The 21,235-nt window shown below is 47.8% G+C and overlaps 1 protein-coding gene across 1 annotated transcript in view; it reads right to left on the bottom strand.

Annotated features, from left to right (window-relative positions):
• The window catches only part of MDN1 (midasin AAA ATPase 1), a 2,002,810-nt gene that overhangs the window by 52,722 nt on the left and 1,928,853 nt on the right, over positions 1-21,235 (bottom strand). The window contains exon 98 of the mRNA XM_085611158.1: positions 12,750-12,823. Coding sequence (XP_085467284.1) covers positions 12,750-12,823 — 74 coding nt within the window. The remainder of the gene's footprint in view (positions 1-12,749; positions 12,824-21,235) is intronic.

Raw genomic sequence — 21,235 nt, 5'->3', positions numbered from 1 at the left:
TATGCATCCTGCAAGTCCAACGCTACCATCCAGTCTCCAGGGTCGAGGGCAGCCAGGACCTGAGCTAGAGTCAGCATTTTTAACTTCTCCTTCCGGAGGAAGCGGGTGACGTTCCGGAGATCCAAGATGGGACGCAGACCCCCTCTGTCCTTCTTGGGGACCAAAAAGTAGTGGGAATAACAACCACTCCCAACTTCCGACCCAGGAACGCACTCGATGGCCCCCATGGCCAAGAGGGCTGTAAAGTCCTGCTGGAGAGTTGTCGTCAAGTGTTCCCCCGACATGCGGTGGTACCGAGGTGGCATGGCTGGAGGGGTGGACTGAAAGGGAAGGGATTAACCCTTGCGGATGATCTGCAACACCCACTTGTCTGATGTGATAGCGCGCCAGTGGGGGAGGTGATGGCGAATCCTCCAACCACTGGCCCGGGGTGCTCCACAAAGCTCAGATTAGGAAGGTTTGGAGGTAGAAACAGCGCGGGCGGAGGTGGACTGACCCCCACGCTGATTCCCAGAGCCGCCCCTGCGGAAGCCGCGTCCACGCTGAGACTGGTTCTGCACAGGTTTGCTGTAGGAACGTGCCTGGGAGCCCCTGCCTTGGCCACGAAAGGGACAAAAACCAGGAGTGGCTGGGCTCTTTGTGGAAAGACCCAAGGACTTGGCCGTGGCCCGCGAGTCCTTAAAACGGTCCAGTGCACTGTCAGCCTTATCGCCAAACAGGCAAGTGCCATCAAAGGGCATGTCCATGAGTGAGCTTTGGACATCTGGCGAGAACCCAGTAGATCTCAACCAGGTGTGGCGACGAAGCACCACAGTCGTAAAAATCGCTCTACCCAGTGAGTCCGCGGTGTCCAAATCACACCGAATGGTGAACTTAGCCGCGTCCTTACCCTCGGCAATAGCTTGGGACAGCACAGCTGGGACCTCTTCAGGACACTGAGGCAACACCTGTGCAACAGTATCCCACACCGCGTGGAAAAAGCGGCCCAACAGGTAGGCGGTGTTCACCGACCGCAGCCCAAAGCTGGCTGAAGAGAACAACCGCTTACCAAACTGCTCCAGCTTCTTAGAGTCCTTATCCGGCGGAGCCGTGGGGAAGGCACTCAGACGTCGAGGCTTGGATGACCAGGCTCTCAGGCGTAGGATGAGTGGTCAGGAAGGCGGGGTCACCAGGTGCCGGGCGGTGACGCCTGGCGACATTCTTAGCTACAGGGCCACCTGTGGCTGGCCGCGACCAAGTGCCCAGCAAGACGTCAGTGAGGGTGTCGTTAAATGGCAGCAGAGGCTCCGACGAAGTGGATGACGTCTGGAGCACCTCAGTTAGGAGATTAGTTTTGAGGGCCACCGTAGGGAGATCAAGGTTGAGGACCTCCGCTGCCTAATGGAGCACCATCGTATAGGAGGCGCCCTCCTCCATGGTAGGCGGGGGAGAGGCAACCCCCCGGTCAGAGGCGATGTGGCCGGCATCCTCCATGTCATCCACCCAGTCCTGCTCGGTGTTACACTGACAGGCAAGAGGGTCCTCGGACCCTTCCCAGTCGTCCTCCGTCGCAGGCGGAACAGACCACGGCGGCAGAGCAGGAGCCGGAGAAGGAACAAAGGGCATCGGGAACGGCGTCATCCGGGGCCGAGCCGGTGCCGTGTCCCAGTGCGGATCCCAGGTAGGAATAAAATGGTCCTGGAACCTGAGCAAGGGCGGAACAAATGGCACCCACTGTGGTGGCGGAGCCGAGGGTGGCACTGGGGCACGAGCCGACAGCGCTGGACTGTGAGGCGCTGTGGCCTGTGCCAACTAGGAAACAGAACACCTTGTCCTAACTGAAATCAGTTAAACAGCAGAATATTTTCGCAACCTATCATGAAATTAAACACGAAAAGATGGCTTTACAAATTGCCTGTTCTTCAAAACACTTTTTGTTTATTTCACATCCTTATTTTTTGTGTGATTAGCAAAGTTAATTGACAAAAAAACAGAACAACTGTACATTACTCATACATATATATATAACACAAATGACAATATACTAAACAGCACCCTGACGGATTTATACATTCAATCATCAAACATTCTTGGCCAATACATTCATACCTGAAACTGACATATACTGAAACTAAACGGTCCTTTTACCACTACTCTCTTTTAGGCACAAATTGTTGTCCGTATTTTATGCGTATAAAGACATTTTCTTCCTTAATGTACACTTAAAGACCCACATAAACATTTAGGGCAGAGCTTTTATATGGAGTGTGTGGAGGACCGACTGGTCGACGCGTTTCGAACCTCTATCTTTATGAGGTTCTCCTCAGGACCAATAAATTCTGCAATACAAATAAAATCAATATAAAGATGAATCCAAAACCCAATAAACAGTTTAAGAACTTAAGCCAGCCCCCACCAACGGCCTGGCACACCCACCTTGTGAACAAGCGTCAGCATGGAACCTTGACCTGCTTTCGTCTGCAAACGATTCAACCAGCTAAAACCGGAGCTGTAAACAACCAAATGTAACAATGTACCCACTCATATTATCATTCTCGCCGAAACATGACAAACAAACACGGACAAAGCAGCAGCTGCTAAAGTTCTCGCTCACCCTGCGATTTGTAGTCTGCTTCATACAAAGGAGTTGGTGTGACAAACGTTATTTTGGCTGTATTTGGTCGTATCCCTTATCATTTGCTTCCAACAGGGACTGAAAATAAAATGAAGGACGGTGTCATTACGAGTGTTTAGTGAATACTGCCGACGTTTATGTTTAAAAAGTTTTAACCACCGAGTGAAAGGGGGTTGTTGCATCATCGCTTACCTGATTTCTTCTCAATTGCCGGCGTGCCGCGAGCCCGTGCAGCCGCATCAGGGACTCCTCGTCTATCCAGGAAGTAAATGCGATGGATATAGCCGGGTCGAAGTGTTGCCCTAGACTCATGGGAGTTGTAGTTCTTTTTGACAGATGAGTGGGAAATGTAGTTTTCTGTCGGAATGGTGCCGACTTAAAATTTATTGAAAAAACGGTGGACTTGATGAAACAAATGATGCGAAGCCGCGCAATTGTACAAGCGCTATTATGTCCATTACTGTTGGGACGATGCTCAGGTCATATTCAAGTCGTAATCGGTCTATATATCTCAGCTATTTCGTTGAGACCGTTAGTCGTAGTATTGAATTTCATGATGAGGAATGACTCTCGTTGGCTCAAGAGTCCCTCCAGGTCACCGCCACGTGGGTCTTTCTCAATTTTGGACAAAACTGTCCACTTAAAGTCTTCTTCACGATGTTTCATCAAGCTCCAATGGCTTACTAGCGGAGCATTTTCTACTTTCCGTCGAATCCTCGACTTATGTTGAGTGATGCGCTGTCGTACTTCCTGAGTGGTTTTACCTATATACAGTTTGGGGCATGGGCATGTGACTGCGTACACGACATTCTTGGTCCTACAATTAGTGAATGTATCATGTTTCCAATGAATGCTATCAAAGGTGAATGTATCGCCTTCAAGGGTTTGTTCACAACAAACGCAAGACCCGCATCTGTGGTGCCCCACAATTGGGGGTAGGGCTAGTAAACCTCTCAAGGTAGGAGGCTGCTGTTTAGGCAAAGCTGCTCTTACGATGAAATTCGCTATGCTTTTTTCTTTTTTGAACGCGAAGAGAGGTGGTGTAGAGAAATCATTATGCAGATCTTTAATCAGGTGCCAATTTGTAAGGACCAGTTTGCGAAGTTGGTGTGAGTTGGGGCAAAACGTTGTCACGCAAACTGGCCTGTTAGTCATCTTCTTCTCTTTGCTCTCCAGCAAGGTTTCCCTTGGGGTCCACCAGGCTCTTTTCAGGGAGTGTTTAAGTAGTTTTTTCGGGTATCCCCTATCCAGCAGCCGGTCTTTAAGTTTATTGGCATGGAAAAAGTATTCCTCTTTTTGTGAACAATTCCTACGAATCCGTAGGAACTGACCGTAAGGTAAATTCTGTTTCAAGCTTCGAGGATGGTTACTGGTATAATGGAGTGCCTTGTTTCGATCAGTTGACTTCCTAAAAAGTGTGGTTTCTAGTTGACCCGAAAGGTTTTCTACTTTGACGTCCAAGAATGTTATTGACTGGTTAGATGCCGAACAGCTGAATTTGATATCTCTTGATCGTTCGTTGAGCCATCCTACGAACTCATCTAATCGTTGTTGAGACCCAGTCCAAATTAAAAAGATATCATCTATGTATCTCATGTAGTTGGAAATATTTGCCGAGTACGGGTTGTTGTCATAGATGACATTTTTTTCGTAGAGTCCCATAAATAGCACCGCTAGCTCTGGGGCGAAAGGACACCCCATCGCCACGCCTCTTATTTGAAAGAAGAACTGTGATTCAAAAGAAAAATAGTTTTTTGATAGTGCGAATTTGGCGAGTTCCAAAATGAAATCCGATGGAACCTGGACTGGTCGTTCTCTTTTGTCAAGGAACCACATTAGTGTCTCTAACGCTTGATCTTGGGGTATCTGGGTGTAAAGCGACACCACGTCTAGTGTCACCATCAGTTGATTTTTGTTATCAAACTTTACCGACGTTATTCTGTTCAAGAAGGCTGTGGTGTCTTTCAAGTGGGCCGGAATGTCGCTAATGAAAGGTTTTAAAAAGAAGTCAATATATTGGGCAACTGGTTCAATAAGCGACTCACACCCTGAAACGATTGGTCTGCCAGGGGGGTCAATTTCACTCTTATGTAGTTTAGGTAAAACATAAAAGACAGGTGTCCTAGGGTTCTTGTTTTGTAGAAAAATCCGTTCCTTTGGGCCAACGAAACCTTGTGTGAACCCTTCCTCAATGATTTGAAAGAGTTGATTTTGAAGTTCCTTAGTTGGGTCCTTCGAAATTTTTCGATAACAGTCAGCGTCTTCTAGCTGGCGCAACGCCTCTTTTTTATATTTATTTAGGTCCCAAATCACCACTGCACCCCCTTTGTCCGCTTGTTTCACCACCACGGATCTGTCGTTTTTGAGGGCCAACAATGCATCTTTCTCTTGTTTAGCCAGATTATATTTAATATAGCTTTTTTTCTTTTCCATTGTTTGTATCCCAGAGAGGATAGTCTTTTCGAAAGTGTTGATCTCCTTGGGGATTTTTGGACCTGATGGACAAAACAAGGATTTTCTCCTTAATCCTGTTATCTCTGTTGTGGAGGTTTCGGGGCTGTCCTGGAAAAATATTTTGAGCCTAACTTTCCGACAAAATTCAATTATTTCCAACTTAAGTTTGACAAAGTCCGTTGGTCTAGATGGTACGAATCCTAGTCCTTTAGATAATACAGACAATTCTGCTTCTGTCAGGATTTTTTCAGACAAATTGAACACCGGTGAGGGAGCTAGCTCCTGTAGTACTGACGCCGAGTTCTCATTTCCCATGGTTGGGAATAACGTAGGCGACCTCTGCCCTGCCGTTGGCCACGTGCTAAAAAATGCGACCCTTGATTTATTTGTTGATCCTGATTTTGTTGTTTTAGTCTTGGGTTTGTGTTTGTCCCTATGTTGTCATCCGACTCGCCACCTGAAGACGAAGATGTAGTTTCGGAAAAGGTGATAAATTTCTTTCTTGATCGTCCTCTATAATTTTGTAAATAATTTCTCGATTCGTTGTTGATATAAAAATCTTTATTTAAGTACGGGTATGTAGATTCCAAAGAGAAGTTCTTTTTGTCTGCCTCGAATTTATTGCTTTTTTGAATGACTGTGTAGTCTTTAAAATCCGATATCTCCTTCTCGACTTTTTCAAGTAAAGTTTTAGCGTCAGTGAGACTTTGGTTATTTTTAACTTCTGCTTCCAGGTCCGCTATCTCTTGCAATTGTAACAATGACAGCCTGTGGGCTGTTTCAACAGTCAACACCATTAAATCCCGGCTGCATTTCGTCTCAATGCAGCTGAATCCTTTCTTATATATCAGGTCGTCGATAAATACTACTGGGATATTTCGTATCTGCAATCCAGATGGAATTGTTCCTTCTTTTAGATGTTGTAATAAGAAATGCCCATGTAAGTCCGTCCTGATTTGTTTTTTGCGTAATCGAATGAGTTTGTCAGATTCGTTCTGGGTTTTTGCAGTGACACTTAAGGTAGCTGAAGCAAAGACGGGGGGTTCTCGAATTAAGTTCTGGATATGTTCCTCACTATAGGCGAAGGCATCTTTTTCTGCCATCGCACTACTAACTCATAGGGTGAAATCAAAGACGTATTTGAACACAAAACAAACAATGAAACACAAATAGACAAACATATAATCCACACACCGCACTTGTCTCTGAACAACAAAAGTTGTAACAATCTCGTGGTTTCTTTTTAGCTAATACCACTAATGCAGCCTCGCGGGCCTCCGGCACGAGATCTTGTGGCGCCGAAGCTGAATCCGCCGGCGGCCCAAAGAGGCGGCCCATGGAAGCAAGAAATTCTTGCACCTGTGCGGGAGTCGCCGACGGACCCGGGTAAGGTGGGTAGGCCGTGGGACTCCCGGGCTCCGAAGGAGCTGCCGGGGCAGAACCCCTGTCCCCCTCGTCCTCATCCGGGGACCGACGGGGAGGGCGTCAAAGGGCGAACACGCTTCTTCTGCTTCTTTTTGTGTCGTCTCCTACTCGAATCCGAGCGGAGAATGCGGCCCCGTGAGCGGTCCCTGGAATGGCCCCTGGACCGGGAACGGTGCTGAGACGAGTGCCGGACCTCCAGCAGGTTCCGGCGCCGCTCCCGCAAGGCCTTCGGGGCCATGTCCTGACAGTCTCGGGAGTCATTGTCGATCTCCAGGCAATAGAGGCAGACATCGTGGGGGTCCGCCACCGACATATTGCGACGGCAGGCCCCACAAGAGTTAAAGCCAGGCATCCCTATGTGCACCAAGGGAACCAAAAGAGTACAGGAGACAAAAGTCTCAAAAAGGGTAGTCAAAAAGTGACTAAGGTACTGCTCTAAACGGATCTGCGCTTTCTGGCGCGGAAAAAGAAAGAACTTACATCAGCGCGCATGAGTGGCGCCTAAGTAGTCTTCGTGACGTCATCTCGGCACTTACGACGCCAGCGACGGACGCGGAGCCGCAAGACGCCATCTACTGATGCGCAGGGGTACTGCTAGCAAAACTTTCTGGATCCAATCGGACGCCTGGGGATATTATAAGGAAAGGAATCTATCACTAACGTGTCTCTTTCAGATACCCCAAGACCACGCCATCAAGGAATGTCGTATCCCCTGTAAAGAGCTAAGGGCTGATGCACAGCCAAGAGACCCCAACCCAGAGGACTGCAGAGGAGTCAGAAACCCCAAGCAATGAAACAAGGGAGAAGATTATGAGTAGGCCCCACACTGGAATAACCAGGGTGTAGGGATGCAGAAGTACACATGAACCTACCGTCCAATTACCAGAAAAGAAGGAGTGGAACAAATTAACAGAACGAAGCATCCTGCCAGGCAGGAAGTGAAAGAGGGCACCCGCAGAAGACAAAGCCACCCGGAGGGAGGCGAGTGCAGAAGACCAATCCGAAGGGTCCTCGCAGAACGGGGAGGAAGAGCAGGCCGTGAAGGAATCTGCGGCTAGAATCGTCTCTACCAGATACATCGTTACCAAAGGTAAGTAACTTGTACATCTGATAGAGACTACTAGCCGCAGATTCCTTAATGTAGAAAAGATACCCTAGCCATACCCAGAGGGAAGGTGGGTCTGCAAGAGAACCTCACCAGCTTGAAAGAACACAGGGCCCCAACAGGGGATGTGTTATGGGGTCAGGAAGGACGGCCCAGCCCCCACCAAGCAGAAGTAAGCAAGGTGAAGGGATGGCCAGGATACCACAAGCCTACCCGAGGGGCAAAGGGCATCCGACCGGAAAACCAGGATGGACAGAGGGCACGAAGCGAATACCAAAGGAAGAAAAGAACCACCCGCAAATCCAAGGAGGAGGGGTGGAACGAAGTCAGAGCCCGCCTCAGGAGAACACACACAGCGAAGGGGACTGCTGAACGGGTGTCAGCCCCGAGGCAGGGTACAAGGCAGGAACGGCCCCACAGCCAATAAGTGAGAAGGAAGACACAGCCGTGCAAAGCTCCAGCAAAGTAAGGGACAGGAGCACACGGGTACACGCCGACGCCCACGGAGGTGGACCATAACTACCAGGTGTGCGCAGCAGGCAGCTGGTAACTACTATGAAGTAGCGTGCCCAGATCAAGCCGAGCGCAAGACGAAGACAGAGACAAGGGAACCCCAGAACAAGCCCTAGAGAAGGACCGTTCCAGAGGCACAACCCAGCCCACGAAGAGAAGTGGGACCGGCCAGAAGATAAAGAGGAGAAGAACCCCCCAAGAAGCAGCCGGGGAAGGGGGTACTGGGGGGGGGGGAGGGGGAGGGCGGGGACACGAAGCGACCCCCGGGAAGTGAGAAATATAGAGGACAGACCAAAAGCAGTCAACCAGAACACAGGAGAACACCAGGAATAACCTAGTCCAGAGGACCAGGCCGAAACGTCGGATAATAAGGTGGAAATACCAAGACACGACACCGTAGATGGCATGACAAAAGTTGGTCTGGCGATCCAGAGGCTGAAGAGGGAAGGCAAAACGCACAGAAGCAGATATCCCGCAGGAACAAAGTGCAAAATGTACGACAGGCAAGCCCTGTAGAAGAAGGATAGAAACACCATTGGATACTGAGCAGGACAAAACCTGGAGCAGCGCAAGCGGCGCGAAGGCAGAAGAACAAAAGAAACCACACCAAGCGGTATACAGTGGCGCCAGGAAACGCGAGGAACCCGAGAAGGTATCCACACCTGCCCAGCTTAGGACAGAGCTATACAATAGCCTACAAGTAGCCCACTTAGGGTATGACACGCCCCAAAACAAAACAGGGGAACACCTCTTAGGGAAACCCACAGCAGAGGTCAAGAACAAAAAAGACCCGTGGGTATCACCACATGCGGCTTACCAATCTGCCAAAAAAGAATACACAGATGGTCCAACCTGAGGACCTATACGGGTTCACTAACCGCCCAAAACCACACACCACAAAAGTTGAAGGGCTGTACCAGCAGCCAAAAGTACAGAGGGGCAAACGTAAGGACCCTGAAGGCATTCCAAGCCACGCACAGCACACAGACGGGCCAACCTAAACACTAGGCCCAAAGAGAGAGGTGGGATAAATGCCTCCCATAAGACACCTTAGGACCGACAAGCTGAAGCTTACGGAGGGAAGGAGGACGGGGCCCGCAAGGAGTCGTTGAATAGCGGAGTTCGCGTGGGTGTTAAATTAAAGAATCCCACCAAAAGGCAGGTCAACAAAACGCTCCAGAATATTCTCCGGAAAGACGCTATCTCGCAACAAAGCATGGCGGCGGAGGGCTTGAGAAGTCACTATAGCGCGGGCGAGAGAATCAGAGACCTCCAAGGCCGAACGGAGAATAAATGCAGCTAACTCTCGAGCATCCAGCACATGGTGCCGCAGATCAGCACGGGCACCTTGGTGGGAGGTGCGAGACAGAAGGGACTCCGCGGAATCCCATTGTGTGTTGGCCAGAGCTACCTCCGACCCTAAGTGTGTTGAGCGCTCGCAGAGCAGCACTAGTGGAAGCAAAAATGTTACGCCCCCAGGAGTCCAACCACCGGGCCTCCCGTGAATGAGGGAGCAACACTGAAGGCAAGGAAGGAAAAGCAGTCTGCAGGACAGGGCCCTGGGCAAATGGGTGGGAAAAAAGGCAGACTGGATCGTGCGGGCAGGACGGTGGCGGTGGAGGAGCGGCTGAGGCACCGGATCCCCCGTAGCAGGACGCCCCCAGGCCCCCAGAAGAGAGTTGTGGACCGAAGCTTCAAATGGAAGAAGCGGCTCCCCTCCACCAGAGCCCTGGTGGAGAACCTCCAACAAGTGGTCCGTGGTGAGTGGAGCGACCAGGTTGCCCATTTGCAAAATGCCAGTGGCTGTGGAGATGGCCCGGACAAAGGCTACACTCGCCTCCGTAGGGCGTCGTGGGGGAGAGAGCAACTCTTCCATGGGCGAAGGCTGCAAACTAAAGCCGTCCGTCCCCGTGTCCTGCTGGAGGAAGAAACGGCCAGCCCCTGTAGGATGGAAGACCCGTGGAGGAGTGAGGGGCCTGAGGGGTCTCCGGAGAAGGCAGAGAAGCCGGCGGGGCAACTAACTGCTAGGTGCGGCGTAGCGGGTCCGGGGGCCGTGGACGCGGAGACGGTATAGAACCCGCCCTGGAAGCCGCCGGTATTGCACACTGTTCCCAACGCAAAGGCGTTAAAAGAGGCCTGAAAACAGGTCAAGGGAACACACTCCGGATCCGCGTTGCATGTGGAAAAGAAGGAAACTGACGTCGGCGCGGCGGGGCAGGACTTATGTGACCTCGCTGACTTCACGTCCGCGGACGTCAGGGCGGAGTCACGTGGTGCCGCACCCCGGCGCACAGAGATGCTGTGGCAAAAAAAAAAATCCGGATCCAGTCTCATGCCTGGGGATAATTCTACGTTAAGAAATCTGCGGCTAGTAGTCTCTATCAGATAGTGTCTTTGATGACCAGGCTGTAAAATTGGGAAACTGTTCAAGCGACAGCATTATGAGAGAACAACAAGCAAAGACAAATCTAATCAACATGGAAGAATTGCATACATAACTGTAAAGATAACCTTGGTTTGTTTGGAACACACTTGTCTCTAAAATGTATCACTGTACACAGTGAACATTTTAAGGTTCCATGCTACAAAAGTTGACATCTCTTTTTCATCGTTACTAAGCATTGTTTTTTGTTAAAACTGGATAACATTTCATCCTTAAAAGACGGTGCATGCCCAAATGAGGATCTAGATCCTTTCAGCTTAAAACAAAGTGAGGACAAGCTACAGCAAATCTATTTAGAGAGAACAAGTTCGCACAGTTCACGTTAGAGAGTAGGTTTGGTGGAGGCTTGATAATTGCTTTAAAGGTAACCTATAATCTTCAAGAGATGGCACCACCACAAATGGGGATTCAGAACGCATCTGCCCTAAAATCTAGTTAGAGGGGACAAGTCTAAGCTACTTGTGTTGAAGAGACAGACCCCATGTGATCGGAACATGGCAGCCTTAGATATAAGCATAGGACTTTTAACAATAAACTATTTGTTTAGAGCGAATGCCATGGCTAACACGAATGAGTGAGGGAGAAAATGAACCCACATTACTAAATCACCAGGTACGTTAGAATTTTGGGACTTTACGACTACTTAATCGGTTTATTTTTTAATTTTATTAGGCTGACATCTGCATATTGATTTTAAAATTGAATGTACTCACTACCAGAACTTGAGAAAACAGCATATTACCTACAATACATGGGACTTTTTAGAGATAGATGAATCTTTATGATACATAAAACACATTAGGGTACATATGTACAGTTGTTTACACGAGAGGATAATGAAACAGAGTTCAGCATGTTAACAATTGATGAATATTAGTAAAGATTTGAATAAACCTAGTTAGACCATGTCCTTTTCTGTTTGTTTGTTAAAATTTTACAGGATATATTTTACCCCCCTGACGAAGGGGTTACTTCAGAACAAGAGATGTCTTAGGGATATGTTTAACATAAGGGTGTGCACGTTGTTTCAACAAATGAATTGTATAAATGATATCAGAGGAGGAAAGTTGATTGATAGAAAAAAAACACACACAATGATGACCAGAGGAGTACTCTTCATTTACAAAAGACAATCAAGAAGATTATACAAGTGGTATCTAAGTTCCGCCGAACTTAATATCAAAGTAGTGTGAAACATCGGTAGACATGAGGATAGTGGTTTTCAGATTTACTGCAGATTCTGACCCAGAAATTCAAAGCTCTGAGATTTCTGGGTAATGCATGCAAAATAACGTGAGCATTCAAGGACTCCAAAGTGCTTGTCTTTCCAATACCTTCTTAGTTGCCAGTGTCCTCTTACAACTGTGAAACACTTATTTTCTTAAATACTACCACTCTCCCTCGAAAGGTTATTGAGAAACAGTATTGCGTAACATATGCAGAGAATACCCCATCAGATTCCCTGTCTGGGTCTGGTCTCAGATACCAGATTCTCATGTTGAACAGCTAGTAGTAGCAGTAGGGAGAGCTGGCTAATTAGGGACTAATGGAAGCAGGGGTTTATTCTGTAATTCGAGTTCACGGATTGGTGACTTGGAACAAACATGGGAACACTTTATTCGTGGGTTGACTTACAAAGAACCAAAATCCTCTAACTATGGAACAGAACGATCCATTGCTTAAGTCCTATTGATCCACAAATATGTCTAGAGGAGCCTAAAACAGGGTTGCAAAAGGTACCGTCATCTGTTCCCTGTAAACAGGAGTTAAGGTGTTCTGAACCTCTAAATGAAGTACTGCTTGGTAAAATGTGGCCTGCATACCTGTACGCCATTATCAAACAAAGCTGTATTCCATATGAAATTATTAGATGGTGACACGGATGACTTGGTTGGAAATACTGTGTGTCTGATATGGCCAGATACGGTTTCTATAAAATATATTTGATATCATCTTCCACTCAGCCATCACTCCACTAAGTAGTGAGTGCCGTAACACAATAACCGCACCCTGGTTGTTATCACGCATGACATGGAAAGACTTCTCAAATAGGCTCAAAGCAAAGAAAACACACTACCTACCACATCTCTACAAGATGTGGCGTGATCCCGGCATGGATACGACCACCAATGATAATATATTATATTATAATATAATATATTACAATACCATATGTATATATATATATATCTCACCTGCACACAGCAATCTGTCCCACTTCCAATAGGGTGAGTGCATTACCAATGACAGCCAAGGATTCAAAGGCAAGCTGCAAAAGAAATAAGAGTTACTGCTTCACATGTAAAGTTAAGGAGCTCTATTCACTCAGGGCCACCCATCTGCACAGGAGTTTATTGTTCACTTGAAAATCACTTCCACAACAAAGACACCGGCAGTGGCGTACAACTAAATGATGGGACCCTTGAGGCTCCCTTATCTTACAGATATTCATGAGCGGTAGGCTGAATTGGGGTCCCACAAAGAGTTGGGGGTCCCTGAAGAGATGAGTGCCCCTTTTGGACACAGATAAATAACAGATGGCGAGGACTGCCATTTAAGTAGGTACAGTTCTGTCAATAGAGTTCACAGGAAAATGTTCCTTACATAGCACTTTCACCCTAAAGCAAGCATACAATTTATTTTGTTTTCAAATATTACCACACAACTGAAACAGAGCCAGTCTTTCTGCAACTTTCAATTCTCTGTTTTTAAATCATGATATTTTATTAGGCATCTTTTTAAATACATGAATAATGTCATTGTAATAATTGTGAAGCTAGTGCTTCAAGTGACTGAAAAAGCACATTTTTGACATAGTTAAACACAGCTGAATGCCCAAAAATGAGACATTAGCAACCTAAAGTACGCATCACATATCTGAAAAGTATTTCATTATGTTTGATCAATTAACATGTAAATATTTGCAAGATCACCTTTTTCTTATAAGCAAAATATATTTAAGCTGTTTAAAAATTAAGACCAACTTGAATTAAAAAAAAACGTAAACAAAGCAGTGGCAAGTACAGGACCGATTGCAGTGGCGTTCATCGCTATAACAGCAGTGTAAAAACTTGAATAATGGTTCCAAAAATGTGATTCATTAAGCATTTCTGCCTCGGAAGAAAATTAAAAACCTACCATTATGCAAAGTAAAGGGAAAGTTTGGATATTACTTTAGTTGTGCCTATGACCAAAATGATTATGCAACTGCACTAGGTATCACAAAAATAACTGTCTAGAATGTTTACTTTAATGAGATAGTCTTCTTTCAGGGGAGTCTCTCTACCTGTTAAAAGGTCTGTTTACTTCTTCAAAACTGAGGTCCATTTCCTATCATTGTGTGCCATGTATGTGTAGTGTATTTTTTTTTTTTTAACAGTAGCAAAATGAATAGTTGTGCCCATTTTTGGATGAGTGCATGAGTGTACACAATGCTGGTCTCCATGTGGACTGTCCTTTGTGCATAGGCAGACATCACACCTTCTCGACGTCTGATTAGCATTGTACCTCTTTTTAGCACCACCAACTAAATAACAAGACTGTCTCCGGCGGGTAAGAAAGGAAGAATGGGGGTAGGAGGGTTTTTATTTGTTTAGTGGAAGATCTGTGTGCTTCAGTGAACCCCATTCCTTCCCCGCAAAAACAGGACACAAAGATGGAAGACCTACACTTCACCCTAACTGGTAAAAACGTAATTGTGAAGCAACAAGCAATTTGATTGGCATTATTAAATGGCACAAATACTGGACCTCTTGAGCCAGTAACTTTCAAACATTCTGGACATCACCAGAGACAGAACCTTGGGATGACTGCAGCTTCACATTAGACCGATGCCAAGCCTGCATTCTGGAAGAATTGCGTTGCATGGACCCGTGGAAGAAGGCCGCAACTACCATATGAGGACAGGGAGCAGCCATGATCATAGGAAGATCTATGCAAGGGCCAGGTGAATCAAGAAGCTATATGGAGAGGACTCACAACTAAATGAGATCCCTACCACCTAGCTGCATGAAAAAAACAAAAAACAAAGGCCATGGTCTGGGTCATGCAGATGCATACGCTTCTACTGATACATCAGGGGTGCAACTGCACCATATGTAACCTGCCCCATACACTTGGGCAGCCCATTTGAGGTTCTTTCCAGACTAAAGGAAACTGAATGATGCATCTGGACACAGACACAGGCTAAATGGTGAGAAGCAACAAAAGATTTACGAACGGAAGGGAAAGGGAACCTCTCCGCAGCGTGAGTTGTCACTTGAGATGGTATGAGGAATTATGCAGAAGATCAATTATATGGAGTATGAAACAGTTGCATTCATGTGATGGAATATGCAAAATCTGAATTACTGGTACCAAACGATCAAGCTACTTACCTTCGCGAACACCCGTCTTCTATCTAGACATAGATTCCTCATATAAGAATACTCTGTAGCATCCCAAAAGTGATGGAGCAGAGCCACATATAAGCGCCACGCCTGCATGCTCACCTCAGTTTCCTGCTTATCTTTTTCTGCACCCTTAGACGTGGGCTGTGCACAATTAGCAGTACCAGTGTGCAGATTTTTAACTTCAACCTTTTCGATTTTAAAAAGTGTCCCCTACAGAGAAGGGAGAGGCGGGAGGGCAGTGAAGAATCTGGGGTCAAATGGAGTATCTATCAGAAAAACAAGTATCTTAGCTTCGATAATGCGCTTTCTGATAAATATTACTAACCATAGATTCATCACGTTTAGAACATTCCAGGTGCCAGACTGGATCTGTAAATCCTTCAAAGCAGTATTCCGTGCACCGTCAGGTGGACCATGCGGCTTCTCATGGACTTTGTCCCACCCTGTAAGTGACAGTGCCACCCCAGCAAAATTATGTCAGTTTCGTGATTGACTCCTTCTGCAACTTAAAAGGCAATTCTCATTTTCTACTCCCTCTTCAGTCTGTATTAACAGTTTTTCAAACCGCAAGCCAGTGTGGAAGGGATCTATGTCCCCACCTACAACTACAGGGTTTGAACCATACTGGCACTGTCGAAAAAAGATGTGGGTAACTGACTTGCAGGAGGTGTGTTTTTGGCGTTTGGGTTCCAGAAAGACTCCAAGTCGTTTGATGAACTTCCCTCAGGCATTTGAAGGCAATCCAGGAGCATAAGGCGAAGCTGTATATTGCTAAACACAGGGAAAAGTCACGGATCTCAACATTAGACCCGCTCAAAGTCGAGGGCACAGGCCCGCTCCTTCTGTCAAGGCCTTTATTGAGAGTCTATTTCACGGTTAAAGTCATCTGGTGAGTCGAAGTCCAAATCGCAGAGGAAACATAATAAGTGGAAGTAGGACTTTATCCCATCCAGCTACACTCCATCTAAAGTTAAGTTACAAGGGCATTGAAGGGCCACTCAACCGTACTCCCGATTCCCAACTGAAGAGCCAATTCCACAACTGATATCGATGTGACCAGAGTTCCCTGGGCCATCAGCGACACCACAGCAGATGGAGGCCTTTAAGCAGACCATGCTGTGTATTTCTCTCCGGCTTCCTCTGGTGAGCCTATGGGATCCAAAGGACCCTTCAGTTGGTTTACAGATGGCCAATGTATTCTCTGTGCCGTCAGAGCCCGCCACTGACTTTACACTGACACCTCTGATGTATTCTTCTAACGGCAGATTCCTCACCTTAGAATAGATGCCAAAGCAGTACCGTCTCAAGGTGGAGGGTCTGTGGAGTGGGGTCAGACCATTAAGTCTTGCAGGACCAAACTACAGGCAAAATGCTCTTCCCTCTGGACCTAGATGTCAGGGTAGTAGTGCTCTGTGAATGTGTGGAGTGATGCCATGATGCAGCCTGTCAGATGTCAAGGACAGGCACTCTGCATTCCAACACAGTGGAAGCAGTCTTGGTCCAGGTGGAATGGGCTATCAGACCCGCTGGAGGCTGCTTCTTGTCCAGTGCATACCAAATTGTGGTGCAGACGACAACCACGTCAATAGAGTACTCCTGAGCCCAGCCTTCCCTTTCTTTGTTTTGGAGAACCTCAAAAAGAACTGATAGTTCAAATGGTGTTCCTTGGTACGATCAGTGTAAAAGCTTAAAGCCCTTTTGGGGTTCAACTGATGAAGCCTCTACTCCTTGATAGAGGCCGGGTAATAGTGACGGCGCAAAGTGGGCATGTACCTAGAAGTTACGACACATTGAAACTGGAACTGATGGGGAAGCACACTGGGGGAGGGATAGGGGGGGGGGGGGGGGGGGGGAAGGGGGTAGTAATTTTGTTGGGGGGGAAAGTTGAGGGTAATAGTTACCAGAGTGGGGAGACTGTTAACAGCCAATGAGAGACGGGAAATAGGAACTTGGATAATACCGTACACTCTTATGGATATGTTGCCTGATAATATTGTATGTGAACTCAAGAGAGCAATATATTACTATGTATTGTATGCACCTATTGTGGAAAGGATGACGGTATGAAGGCGGTTGCGAATAATACAAATTTTTATAAAAAAAAAAAAAATGAAGCCTCTACTCCTCTTTCAAGAGGTGAGAGGAGGGGAGGGGGCAAAGTACGCAGGCAGTGTGATAAACTGCCCAACATGGAAAGGAGTAACGACTTTAGGCAAAAAAGACAACCAAATTCTCCATAGCAATTGTTCTAGAAAAAAAGAGGGTGTAATACAGTTGCACCGACGGTGCCTGAAGCTAACTCATGTGATGAGATGAAGTAGTCACAATGAGGAAGATAGTCTTCAGAGTAGAGAGATGCAGCAAGTAGCTATGGATTGCCTCGAACGGCATGCACATGAGAAACGTTAAGACCAAATTAAAGTCCCACTCTGGCATCACAAACAGTTTACAAGGACAGCTGATCTGGCAAACACAGAAGCCCATGACAAATAGCATTTAATACTGCCCACTGCAAGGCCGTAGCTGGATAAGAAGAAAAACAAACAAAAGAATATGCAACAGCTTGACTTGTTAAAGTAAAGGCTCTATCTTGCAGATACCACACCAGTCAACAAATCTGTTCCAGCGACCGTCATAAACAGACTTCCTGGAAGGGCATCTAGCAGCAAGGCTGACATCCACCACTTACGGCAGCAGATAAAATGCAGTCAACTGCTGCTGCTGTTGCTCAATATCTACTCATGATGGTGTAGATTGTTTAGATTTGGGTGGAGAACCCTGCCCCATTGCCGCGATAGGAGGTCCTCCTGAAGTACAGATGCTCTAGATGAGAAGCGCTGGGCACCACTCTCCTGTCCCAATGCGAAGCCTATAGAATGACATGGGCTTAGTCGCACCTGTTTTTTTTTTTTTTAGAACTTTGGGCTGGAAAGGCAGAGCAGGACTGAGTATAGCAATCCAGAATTCCATTCCAGCTGGCAAGCATCTCTTAGGGAGTGTTCTTGTGGAAACTCAACTGCACAAAACGTTTAACACTGTGCATCCTGAACGGTGGCAAAAAGATCTACTCAAGGTCCGCCCACTGTCAAAAGAACCCCTGCGCCACTTGTAGATGTAGGAGTCATTCGTGGTCTGCCAGATGCCATCTGGAGAGCAATTCCGCTCTGGCATTCAAGGACCCTGCCAAGTGGTTCAGGATCAGGAAGATTCCCTGACGCACCAACCAACTCCAGAGGCACAAAGCCTCCTGTAATAGGACCCAGGACCCACTACACCATGCTTGTTGCAATACCACATGGTGGTGGTGTTGTCCATGAGGACCTGCACCAGCCACCTTTTGATGGACTGTAAAAAGATCAATGAGAATTGCCTGTAACTCCAGCAAGTTGTTATAGAGTCTAGCTTCCAACGTAAACTAGAGTACTCGGATCTCAAACTCCTCCAGATTACCTACCCAAACCAACAGTGACGTACAAGTTACTTACTCGTGTAACAATATATCTGTTAGAGACATTAGTTAGTGATAGATTCCTTACCTTAGAATACCCCCAGGCGTCAGACTGGATCCGGAAAGTCAGCAGTACCCCTGCGCGTCGGTAGGCGTCATCGTACGGCTCCGCATACGTCGCTGGCATCGTAGCCACCGAGATGATGTCGTCGGAGCTACTTAGACGCGCCCACGTGCGCTGACGTCAGTTCTGTACACAACTTTTCCGCGCCAGAAGCGCAGAGCCAAGCCAGAGACCGACTACTGGTGCAACAGAACTAGGGCCCCGAAAGGGATGACCTGAACCCTAGAGAACAGTTCGCAGAACGGGGAGGATGGGCGGGCGGTAAGGAATCTATCACTAACTAATGTCTCTTACAGATATATCGTTACACAAGTAAGTAACTTGCGCATCTGAAAGAGACATGTTAGTGATAGATTCTTTACCTTAGAATACATACCCAAGCAATACCAACCCCGGTGGTGGGTCTGCGAAGTGAGATTACACCAGAAAGTCACGGAGAACCGAACGGCCAAAGAAGCAGTCTATCCGGACCGGACTCTCAAGGCAATAGTGCTTAGTAAAAGTATGCAACGAGGCCCAAGTGGCCGCCTGACAGATGTCTTGCAGGGGGACACCGAGTCCCAATGCTGTGGCAGCTGCTGTCGCCCTGGTAGAATGGGTGCGCAGCCCAACTGGAGGTTCTATTTTAGCCAGAGAGTAACAGGCTTTAATGCACAAGACAACCCATCGGGAAATAGTGCGCTTGTGCAGAGCCCGGCCTTTCTTGGTGCCCACGTAGCCAACAAAGAGCTGGTCATCCACCTGGAACTGTTGTGTGCGGTTAAGATAGAACGAAAGCGCACGTTTTGGGTCCAGACGGTGGAGCCTCTCCTCTTCTCTTGAAGGGTGCGGAGGCGGAAAGAAAGTGGGCAGAGTGACAGTTTGCCCGAGATGAAAGGCAGAGACGACTTTTGGTAGAAAGGAGGGACGCGGTCGAAGCACAACCTTGTCCGAATGAATCGCTAGGAAAGGAGGTTTGCAGGAAAGAGCCTGGAGCTCACGCACCTGCAGAGCAGAGGTAATGGCCACCAGGAAGACAGTTTTAAAAGTCAATAACCGCAAAGGACAGTTATGAAGAGGGTCAAATGGAGCGCACATCAGGTATGTGAGAACCAGGTTCAAGTCCCATTGAGGCATCACAAAAGGAATAGGAGGGAAAAGGTGACTAATGCCTTTGAGAAATCTATTCACAACTGGAGACTTGAAAAGAGCGGGCTGATCAGGCAACCTAAGAGAGGCTGAAAGAGCAGAGAGGTAGCCCTTGATAGTGCCCAAAGCAGAGCCCTGCTGAGCCAAAGAAATAAGGAACAATAGGATCAACAGATTTTGCTGTGCACCATGCCACAATTTTTTTCAAGCGACAGGCTTATACCGTTTTAGTGGAGGGACGTCTGGCTGCCAGAATAACATTACTGACTTCACCAGGCAAGTCAAATGGAATCAACTGTCGCCGCTCAATCTCCACGCAAGGAGGTGGAGGCTGGACAGGTTCGGGTGGAGGACCGTCCCCTGTTGCTGCGACAGGAGATTCTCCTGAAGAGGCAGTCGGATTGGGAATCCACGCTCGAGTAGCTCGGGATACCAAACTCTTCGAGCCCAGTCAGGTGCCACAAGCATGACCTGGGACCGGTCGCGCCGGATCTTCTTCAGCACTCTGGGCAGAAGTGGTATAGGCGGAAAGGCGTACAACAGACCGCAACTCCACTCGCGACAATAAGCGTCGCCTAACGAGAGCCGCCTTGGAAACTCCAACGTGCAGAACTGCTGACATTGCGCGTTCTCTTCGGTGGCGAATAGATCTAACCAAGGTTCTCCACACTGCTGAAAGAGACCTTGCACCACCTCCGAGTGAAGATGCCATTCGTGATCCAACATGCACCTGCGGCTAAGTTTGTCCGCCCTGGCGTTCAGGGTACCTGCCAGGTGTTGACCCACCAAGGAAATGCCTTGACGTTCCAGCCACGTCCAGAGACGTAGAGCCTCCTGACATAGGGTCCACGACCCCACCCCGCCCTGTTTGTTGCAGTACCACATGGCGGTGGTGTGGTCTGTGAACGCCTGCACTACTCTCCCCTTGACAGAGAGAAGGAATGCTTTGAGTGCATGTAGGATCGCCCTGAGCTCCAAAAGATTGATATGGTACTTGGATTCCGCCGGAGACCAGAGGCCTCTGATCTCCGCCTCTCCCATGTGGCCACCCCATCCCAGGAGGGACGCGTCCGTCACTACTGTGTGCTCCAGTTGGGGATGGGAGAGGGATCTGCCGCTGACCCAACGCTGGTCTGTGAGCCACCACTGCAAGTCCTGTGCAGTGCCCTCCGAGATCTGGACGTAGTCGGACAGGTTCCCCCGATGCTGCGTCCACTGGAACTTCAGGTCCCACTGCAAGGCCCGCATATGACATCTGGCATGATTGATTAGCAGAATGCAGGAGGCCAAGAGGCCCAGCAGCCTCAGTGTCTTCGTGACCGAAACCCAGGACCAGGGCGGAAAGATCGGAATCATAGCCCGAATGTCCCGGAATCGCTGTTCGGGAGGATAAACCCTAAACTGCGCCGTATCCAGAACCGCTTCGATGAAGAGGAGCTTCTGAGAGGGAATCAGGTGCAACTTCGGCACGTTGATGGAAAACCCCAGCAAATGCAGGAGGTCGGCCGTAGTGTGGAGGTGGGAGACGACTGCCTGGTGCGAGCCTGCCTTCAACAGCCAGTCGTCGAGATAGGGGAAGACTGAAACCCC

This window comes from Triturus cristatus, chromosome 6, assembly GCF_964204655.1.
Source record: "Triturus cristatus chromosome 6, aTriCri1.1, whole genome shotgun sequence".
Taxonomy (NCBI): domain Eukaryota; kingdom Metazoa; phylum Chordata; class Amphibia; order Caudata; family Salamandridae; genus Triturus; species Triturus cristatus.
The sequence above is the reverse complement of the archived record's forward strand: the minus strand, read 5'-3'. Positions and strand labels throughout refer to the sequence as shown.